Source organism: Sander lucioperca, chromosome 4 (genome assembly GCF_008315115.2).
Source record: "Sander lucioperca isolate FBNREF2018 chromosome 4, SLUC_FBN_1.2, whole genome shotgun sequence".
NCBI classification, from domain to species: Eukaryota; Metazoa; Chordata; class Actinopteri; order Perciformes; family Percidae; genus Sander; species Sander lucioperca.
The window spans coordinates 1,667,596-1,678,039 of NC_050176.1; the positions used below are offsets into that span (position 1 = coordinate 1,667,596).

The following is a 10,444-nucleotide window of genomic DNA, read 5'->3' on the forward strand; positions in this document are numbered from 1 at the left end:
CGTAGTGCCCTCTTTCGATGGTTAGTATTGTCCCAAAAGGAACACTTACGTTAAAACACTTACAGGAAATGACGAGCGGTTGGCTCGGCTCGCCGCCTCTCAAAATCTGACGAAAATCTTTCAAACTGACCTTTGTTGATCTGAAATGAAGACAGATTCACCAACTGCACGGCCTATTTCTCGCTTAAAATGTTTTCAGAAACACGTTTCGGTGAACTATTTTCGTAAAATACGAGATCGTATTCTGAACGAGCCACCATTATGCTCGGTTGTGAAATCCGGGAGAAGCCAAAGCCACGTGACGCGTTCGTCCAATCAGCTGCCGGTCGACGTCCCTGGTCCCTCCCCTTTCCGCTTTGTAGTTAAGATGGCGCCATCGTTCCACACTGAACTTTTTGACCGTTTTTAGGGGTCATCCGGGTACTTTCAGTGCACTGACTTTTTGCATTATCTCCACTATATACTTAAAACTAAGTGTTTGAAGTGTGCAAGTAGGCAGTTTGAGACACAGCCAATGAGTGATCATGTTAGATAATCGCGATTTCAATATTGACCAAGATAATCATGATTATGATTTTTTTTCCACAATCAGGCAGCCCTGTACAGAGCTACAATTGACCCACAACCTGCACAGTGCTAGGTGGTGATGAAAACAAACAAACCCTTTGGCAGCCAAAGCACTGACTGCTGCTAATTCTGGGGGCCAGGCCGACGAGACACAGGCTAACAGAGCAAACAGACATATTTAAAACTCGCTGAATCAAACACAATTATGTGAAATCAAATAAGAAGAAAGTAGCTGTCAGCCCTTATATCCATCTGTTTTCCCTCAAACCCTGTTTGTCTGCAGTTTCGCTCAAGTAAATAACCCAGAACAGTTTAAAAGCAGGCTGTATGGGCTCTATTGATCCCACAGGGAAATCAGACGGGCCGTTAATCCTCGGCTGATATAATTAACTCTATCAAAGTTTAAGCATAGTATTACATTTTTTTACATTCTCTATATTTATTCGTATTCATTATTGAACCAGGATAGCCTCAATCCCCACATGGCCCTAAATAGTTAGATAACTATTATTAGGGCTGTCAATTGATTAAAACATTTAGTCGCAATTAGTCACATGATTGTCCATAGTTAACTTGTGATTAATTGCAAACTAATCACACATTTTTTCATCTGTTCTAAATGTACTTTAAAAGGGATATTTTTTCAACTCCGGATTGGATTTATGAGGACTATGGTTAACTGCTCCTCAGATCTCTGCAGGGTAAATCCAGACAGCTAGCTAGACTATCTGTCCAATCTGACTTTTCTGTTGCACGACTAAAACAACCTTTGAATGTACACGTTCCACCAAAACAAGTTCCTTCCCGAGGCTATTTTGCAGAGGCACCGTTGCTCTGTCTGGCGCTTAGCACCGCCCATGACGATTGTGATTGGTTTAAAGAAACGCCAATAAATCAGAGCACATTTTTCTCCCATCCCGGAATGTTGTGTGGACTCGCCAGACCCTCCTCCGCTGTGCTGTGGAGGAAGGTCTGGCAACGCAAGACTATTATCGCGTTCATTTTGTCAGCCCTAACTATTATATTTCCATGTGATGGGGTTAAAGTACACGACAGCTAATGTTTGTTTTGTGGAGATTTTTCATTTTCAGTACTTGAAGTCCTCTCCCTCTCTGCCCACCTCTATCTAACCCCTCACCCGTCCCCATCTGCGAGGCCCGGGTCTCACCCTGTCTTTTCTGGCCATTGCTCTTTCCATCTGCAATCGCCCGGGTCTCCCCTCTGCTTCCTTATGGTTCCTGTGATCTTGCTGTCTGCTGTCTCCGTCTGTGAAATCTGTGACTCCCCCCATCTGTCTGGCCCTGGCTGTCCCTTGTCTGTGAGCATGGTGTCTCCTCTGGCTCTCTGGCCACTGCACAGTCTTTGATGCGTGTCTCGCTCCCCGCGAGGCCTGCATTCAACCCGGTTAGATCCACACAATGCACACAAAACCAAAACTATTGACTCAGCCACAGACAATGTGTTGACAGTGCTGTTGTTAATAATGTATGGTTTTTACATGAGCACTGGGTGACATTAGCCAGTATAACTTGTAATATTATAGTAAATTAAGTCAAAACTATGATGTGGTTTGGGTTTTTTTTGTGTTGTGGCTGTTCTGGTACTGAACTATATTTAGAAGACCTTTCCAAATTTTCTTTTGTTTTAGATGAGTTGAACATAACACTCTCACCTTGACATTTTTCTGCCTATTTTCTTTCCTTTCAGTCTTTGAAGCCTAGTTTCTAGGGTCCATCTTTGGTTTCAGAATTTAGGGGGACAACAAGTAAAACAATACCAGAAAAACCCAAGACAAAAATACGTATACACTTAAATACTTCCTCTTTCTCTGATGTTTTACAGATAAAAAATAATCATAATTGAACACAAATCTTTATGTTACAGTTACAACGCTGTTCTCCAGTTACAGAATTACATAATCAATGATGATACTATTGTTTATTGCACTCGATAATAATTAAAGGAAATATTAAAACTATATAAAACTAGACAAACTAAACATTCTATGTCATTTTTCTGATGTACTGTTAGTGTTAATACACTAATCCTACTTAGACCGTTTAGTTTCCTTGATTGAGACGGTAGATAACTGTATTTGCATCTGTACTACGAGGAGCACTGTGTATTACTGCCTTATTTTTGACTGATGTTCTACTCAAGCCTCTGTTAAGCAGAATATTAACTGGGACTAAAAATACACATACCATTTCAAAAATTTTTGTATTCAAAAACATGCGGAGCAGGTTAAGTTCCAGGGTAAAAAAACTGTTGGCTGCTCAAGCTTATTGGTCATTGCATTAAGTGCTGTACTGTACTGTATGAGCATATCAACATGTATGTCCCCCCCTCCAATCCACATGTGTACTGTACATGACACAGTCATGACACATGAACCCTAACCCTAACCATAACCATAACCATAACTTGTCATGACAAAAACCGAATGACACTTACTGACAGAAGCATTATGTCATAAACGTTTATGACTTGTTTATAATGTTTATGACACGTTCATGACAGTGTCATGTCACTCTTATGTAGATACCTTCAAGTAAAGTGTAACCGATTTTTGTCTTGTTAAGTTGGCGTCGTATTGTAGGAACGTTTCTGAAATGCACAGACCAGTAGAGCAGGAGCATCCAATCTGACAGAACAACCAAAACTAAAGTGAAAAAAAATCTGACACCAATGTTTTTATGACCATTGACACTTTTGTATGTACTCACCTCTTTCACTTCATGTAAAAAATAATCCATAATGCGGAACAGGCTGACATTTGTAGATAATAGTCTTAATATGCCGGGGGGAGATGGACATGGAAATGTTTTTTTTATTTCCTTAAAGCTGCAGGTAGATATGGTACATAATATTAAGTAATCATATTACTTCATTGGGGTTGTTGTTTTGTATTCATTGTCTCTGTATATATATATATATATATATATATATATATAAATCTATCTTTCTCTGTGGCCTAATATCTAGTGATATGTATATGCTTGCCTCACATTGTTTGTGCACACGCCTGCTTTTAGTAACAGACGAACAGTGGCACTATCAGTGCAGAGGATCAGTAGAATAGATTTGTGTAAGTGGAGCCTTTGATCTGAAGCCCTTCTCAGCCTTCAGGGAATTACAGATTGTCTGCTTTCTGTGTTTGGACTTCTCTTTGCTGATGTATCGCTCTCCTCCTCTCACCCGAAACTGCCCGTCTTGGCTTCCCTGGAAAACTGGGGAAAAAACTACAAATCCAATCTGCACACGCGCATCTAGACTAGCTGCAGAGTCTCATTACAGAGATGACTCTGTTCATGTCTCTTGTTCCTTACTCTTCCCTTTTATAATCTCTCTCGTACTCCCCCCTCCCGTCCTCCTCTCTTTATTCTCTCTAAAGAGGGAAAGTAATTAACATAACTGGTACCTCTTTCATGCCGTGTGTTTGCGTGACTGTGTGTTATTCTATTATATCATTTCAGATGTTAATTTAATCTTCTTTTTTTTACGTTGATGTTTCGTTGTTGGCAGCAGCTCTGTGTCAGTTACACACTGTGTCAGTCTGTATAGGGATGATTGACATTAGAGTGTGATAAAGCAGCCAGTGAATGTTTTGTTGGTTTTTTTGTGTGGAGCATTTCTTAAGATAATTTCTTCTGTGTGTGTGTGTGTGTGTGTGTGTGTGTGTGTGTGTGTGTGTGTGTGTGTGCGAGGACGATAGGATATGGATTCACATTTTGTTTGTTGGTGTTTGGGAATCAATTGGGAGTCTGAGGATGTTGATGTGGAGAGGGGAAGGGGGGGGGGGATGTTTTCACAGCACCCACATCACTTTGATTGCACTTTTCATTCGAAATGAATGAGGTGAGGAGGAAAACAAACAATCCGCTTCATCAATGTTGGCCTTGTCTCTTTGATGAATAGCTTTTTGCTGCACTTTTTCTGCCCGCGACAAGCGGCAAGCGATCGCTAACTTGTGTTCTCTCTTCCGGTCTCTTTCTCTCATCTCCTCCTCCATCTCGTCTTTTCACTCCAAATATCCGCACCGCTGCCCCTTTCTTCTCTTTTTTTATCCCCTCTCGCTTAACATCACTTACATCTCTGTAATCTTCCATTCACATTTTCATCCTGCTTTCTTCCATCCCCCTAATGTCTTTTAGCTCTTTGATGCTGCCCTTCTAAAAAAATTTTTACTGCACTGTAACTTTTATTCTTGTATTTTATCCCTGTCTTATTCTATTTTAGCTTATATTTCCAACTGGTTTTAACTGCTAGGGCTGCACGATATGAGGAAAATATGCTATAACATTGTTGAATATGGCAAAAACGATAACACTTGCGATAAATAAACAGATATTAAAGTGTAATAAAGTTCTGCTGCTTTCGGTATTCTGCTAAAACACAATACATTGCTTGTTGAATTTAAACCAACATTCTTTTATTGAACAAATTGAACATTGAATTGAATATAATAAGCAGCACTAAAACAAGAGAGACAGTTCAATTTTTTTAAGTGGAGTTTTCTGCTGATATTTTCATTTAACTTACAAAAAAAGTGTCGCAATGTATTCATTCCACAAAATGATGTCTCGATGACGATAACAAAAATTATATATTGTGCAGCCCTACTGCTCATTAATGTTTTATGTCAGAGATCTTCAACAGGGGGTCTGGGACCCCTAGTGGGTCCTCAGAATTGCTGTGGGGGGGAGCCAAATTATATACAATTATATATACACTACCAGTCAAAAGTTTGGGGTCACTTCGAAATTTCCATTCCACTCCATTACAGACATTACATTTTTTTAATCAGGGCAGCAGTTTTCAGATTACATTATGTGCTTACATAATTGCTAAAGGGTTCTCGACTGTTGTAGAAAGAAGTGGCTGATCTTTAATGCAATATCTACATTGCCTATTATCAGCAACCATTCATCCAATGTTCCAAAGGCACATTCTGTTTACTAATCTGATATCATTTTAAAAGGCTAACTGAGAAAACATTGGAGAACCCTTTTGAAATTATGTAAGCACATAATGTAATCTGAAAACTGCTGCCCTGGTTAAAAAAAACAGTGCAACTGATCTCAGCTGGTATTCTGTCTGTAATGGAGTGGAATGGACATTTCTAAGTCACCCCAAACTTTTGACCGGTAGTGTATATACAGTATATGTCTGAAAATATATATCAACATGAATCCAACAAATTATTAGTGAAGATAAAATATTTTTCTTTAATGTACTTTAATGTACACGACATTGATGATAGACTTACTGGCCTATAGGTAAGGTAGCAATAAGGTAGCCATCCACAGATACCCTTAAGCTTAAGGATTCACTGTGCCACATTTTAATATTAAAAGATGATGTAAAAATATATGAATATGCCAAAAAAAAATTATATTTTAAGAGCTTTGTATTGTATGCACCATAAAAAGGTATGCATAAAGGCTTTAGGCCGCCCTACACTTTGTTGTAGGTCCAGCTTAATATGGAACTACATTTTATACAATATATATAGTAAGGGGTCCCTGCTCTGTTTATTTTTAGCTAAGGGGTCCTAAAAAACGCTGAAGGCTCCTGTTTTATGTAAAGCATTTGGAATCGCCTTGTTGCTGAAATGTGCTATAAATCTGTGTCTATCCCACTGTCTACTTTATTCCCTTATACTGCCCATATTTAATGCTATCTTTTTTAAACTTTATCCTTGCACTGCTGTAGTTTTTATATTACTATGTTTTGCACTACCACCATGACACACACTCTCATACAGCACCTTACTTTTTATTTAGTAGCTTTTCTTTTATTGTCCATATTATTCTTGTGGATTTATTATTTATCATCCTGTTTATGATGTATGTGTATGTTGTGTGTGATGTCTTTAAACTACTAGGACCTTGAATTTCCCCTTGGGGATCAATAAAGTACCTATCTATCTATCTATCTATCTATCTATCTATCTATCTATATTAGGGGTGCACAATTCAGAAAATGTCACGATCCGATTCGATATCGATTTTTAGGCTCAAGATTCGATTCAAAATCAAATCAAAAAACGATTCTTGATTAAAAAAACGATTCACAGTAAATAAATGGAGTTACTTGTCCCATGTGATTGCAGTAGACACAATTAAAAAAACAATTAATCGATTTTTGGAATTCTATGAATTGGTAGAGCTTGAATCACGATTTTTTTGCACACCCCTACTATCTATCTATCTATCTATCTATATATATATATTTATTTATCTACAAATAAAGCTGCCTTGCCTTGCCTTATCTTATCTGTATCCTGTCTGCAGGCGCCGACCTGTTCTCTAACTGCACGGAGGAGTGCAAAGCCCTGGGCCACTCGGACCGCTGCTGGATGCCATCCTTTGTCCCGTCCGACGGGCGCCAGGGGCCGGACTACCGCAGCAACCTGCACGTCCCCGGCATGGACGCCACGCTACCCGACACTGAGGTACCCTCCTCCGTCAACCTGTCCGACCAACTCAGCATGACCGCGTCCACCGCCTCGGCCAACGATAGGTCATTCTCCACCTTTGGCAAGGAGGGTCAAAGGTCACAGTCACACCACAGCCTTCACCATCACCTCCATCAGCAGCAACAGCAGCAGTACAGCTCCAGCACGCTAGAGAGGAAAGAGTATGATAGGGGGACCCTACCGTACAAAGCCACCTTTCTCTGTGAGTATCAGTATGAAAGTTCCCTGGGACCCTACGACTTCGGTCTGGTCCAGTACAGGTACTAGAGGTGGGGAGGATGAATCTGATCCGGACTTTTTATGTTGTTCATCAACTTTTTCTTTTTCTATTTTTTTAAGTTAAAAAAAAAAAAACAGCTTTATGTTTTTTGTTTTTTTGTGTGGAAATTATGATTTATTTTGTTGAATGTAAAATGTACGCTATATTGCTAACTCCCCCTTTTTAAAAACCCACTTTGAAAAAAATCTATCTAACCCCTTCCTAACCCTCAATACTGTCTGTAATGATGTGACTCATTATAAAATAAACACAATTTAAATTGGACCCATGTTAAACTGCTGTGGCCCTTTTTCTTTTTCTTTTTTTTTTATTACCTTTCTCTAAATTTCCCCTCCAAATCCTCTCCAATCAGCCTTTTTATATCTGATGCTCATATAAGTAAAGGTCACAGACACACGCACACTTCACATTTGCATGCCTGCCGTCTTCACACACACCCACATTTGAATGCCGTTCACGGTTTAAAACATGATTCCAGTGTATAGAGAGGAAATGGAAGCTAGATCATCTCATGCTGTAAAGGACATCTTTGTGTTTCCCCATTTGCTCAACAACATAGTTTAGCTCGAGCATGATGACTTCCCTACTGAATAGCTCGAAAGGTGAAACACACAGCCCACGCTTCTTCTCTTTCACGAGGACTGAAGTCCGGTTTTGTGCTAACAAAGGAAGTGTCGAGTATCTATACTCGCCTGCTTGTGGATCAATACCTGACATAAAGAAGGGTGGGTGGGTGAGGTGGGCTGTCAACACACGGGTCAAGATTCTACAGTTGGAGGAGACACGACACACAGGTTTGTGTGACAGAAAGGAGAGAAACTGTAACTATATGAGGGAGCTCTCATATAGCAAATGAAATATTTTCAATAAAAAGGAGTTTCCAGCTTGCGTTTTCTAAAGGAGCATGATTTGGAAATGATGGCTGGACACTTCTTGCACATGTCAATTGCTTTCCCGGCACCCACATTACATGAATATTCTATTAGCTCTAAGAGTAGAGAATGGATTCGATATACACGTTCAGTAGAGAAGTCATTTCCAGTCAAGTCACCGCCATGTTAACCACCATCCTCCATCATACTGCATGCAGACTGTGGGCTGTCTCTCAGGTAAACGATCAGCAGTAAAACCTGCTCTTTTTCTTGTTTTTTTCCATTCCTTGTTTGTGACTTAGCAAACCGAGCCAAGCAATCTTCCTCTTGTGCATCAGGTCCGCGTGAAAGATAATTTGGATTTAGCCTGCAGGTGCTAGAGCCTGCTTCGCTCCAAATATAGCTGCCTGCGCGTCTGCTCATCTCGTCTGCCTCGCAGGGTCGGGATAAAGGCACTCCATATTCGCTCTGACCACAACATTAATATATTTCATTTGACTTTTTTTTCTGATTGATGATTTCACCCGTTTTTTCCCTGCTCTTTTAAAAATAAATTGACGCCAGGTTGCCACGGCAAAAAGTTCTGCTGTTCATCAGTCGGTAAAAAAAAAAGATGAGAATAGTCCCAGAGGATGAGGCTGTATTAACCAATTGGCATCATGTTCTACTTTTAGAAATAGCACCGTATGCTACTACTGGCTATGGCAATGCTCTGATCACCACGGCTTGCCTTGATAAAGCGTTTATAAATGTTTAATGATCCATTTATAGATAATTAATGAAGCAATTAGCGCTCTGTGTATTTGCTGTGAATGCATTATGTAGCCACCGAATTGTGAACATTTATCTTCACTGATGGACATGTTTTTTACCCAATTCCCAAATTAGTTGTACCATTATACTGCGAGGAGGAGCAGCTTTTAGGGTGTATAAATAACTTCACAGAGAGTCCTTTGTGGCATGTATCCTTCAAGAGATGAGAGTTCCGAGCCCGATTGTGTCGCTAAAGAGTCTCGAGGGATAGGGTGCCATTCGTCGTAACGAGTGTGTTCTCTGTCGTTTCAGCCCGCAAAAGGATTTGCTAGCTCGTTCCATGTGGACCTGTCGGAGACAGCGTGAGTTTCTGTGCTTAAGACCGCCAACACTGATGCTGGAGAAGGCGACATTGAACGACACAAACAGCAACCCGGACAGCAGCAACCTTGGTTAAGCTTCATTATCTTGTGTGGCGAACTGTAACAAAGCCTTGGCAGTGGTCGCCGAGGGGAGGAGAGGAGAACTAAATACTGAGTAGCTGTAAACCACTAGATATCTGAGGAGCAATCCAAGGCCTTATTGCTCTCAGCAGGACTGAGACCGGGGCCCAAAAAAAACACTTGACATGTGAACATTATAAAGTCATCAGCAGACGTATGAGAGGAAGCGAAATGAACAGAGGAGTACAAAACAAGAAGAAGAGGGAGCGATTGACTCACAGAGGTGGGTTGTGTTTCTTTTTCTGGACTGAGGAGTTAGCCTCTAGAGATCTGTGTGTGCCTGTTTACATGAAGAAAAAAAAACTAATGTTTCTGTACAAACTTCAACCAATGTCACACGGAACCCTTTAGCTATTTCTATGGTCACCACTTAGCCAACTGTACAGAGATTGTGTGTGTGGGGGGGGGAATGGAGACTGACAGCCAGAGAGACTGGGCGAGAGACAGACTATTAGACAGAGAGAGGAGCAGGTGTTGTACAGGTATAAAATGACACAGGAAAAAAAAAAAAAAAAAAGGAAAAGGGGACGAGCAGAGATAATGTGCAGTACTATAAAATTCTGTATCTCCGGTTTTTTGACTTGACTGTCTTTATATAACTTCTCTTTTTTTGTTTCTGATGTTCTATCTGTGTGGTTAAAGTGTGCAGACTCTAAAGTATTCCAACTTACCAACCGTTAGACAGGAAACACGCTGTCGGAACACGGAGCCAGGTTCAGTCCCCTTTCAAGTTTAGCCACTTCAGGAAGGAGATTTTAGCAAAGTACACTGCGTAGAAAAAGGAGAGTAAACAATCCTCGTGTTCAGTTTATTAATACAATATTACAAATGAATGTTCTCATTTCTAAACTAGTGACTAACAGCTCTAAAGTTCCTTCCTGAGCTGACTGCAGAGAAAGTGAAATGTCCCTTTACCAGGATAGGGTTCCCGCGATTGGCCTATACATAAACAATCAGACACAGTCAGTGGTTTTTATCATGTGTGCAA

At 40.3% G+C, this 10,444-nt stretch overlaps 1 protein-coding gene across 3 annotated transcripts in view; it reads left to right on the forward strand.

The window, feature by feature from the left end:
* The window catches only part of pcdh10a (protocadherin 10a), a 26,806-nt gene extending 16,836 nt beyond the window's left edge, over positions 1-9,970 (forward strand). The window contains exons 4-5 of one of the 3 annotated variants that reach the window (XR_004897139.1): positions 6,864-8,437; positions 9,266-9,964. Coding sequence is in view for 2 of the 3 variants with exons in the window: in XM_031293599.2 (XP_031149459.1) it covers positions 6,864-7,250; positions 9,266-9,285 (407 nt within the window). In the remaining variant the exon portion in view is untranslated. Of the gene's footprint in view, positions 1-6,863; positions 8,438-9,265 lie in introns of all 3 variants that reach the window. The other 2 variants (XM_031293599.2, XM_031293600.2) reach the window with 2 other exon arrangements.
* The last annotated feature ends 474 nt before the right edge of the window (positions 9,971-10,444 follow it).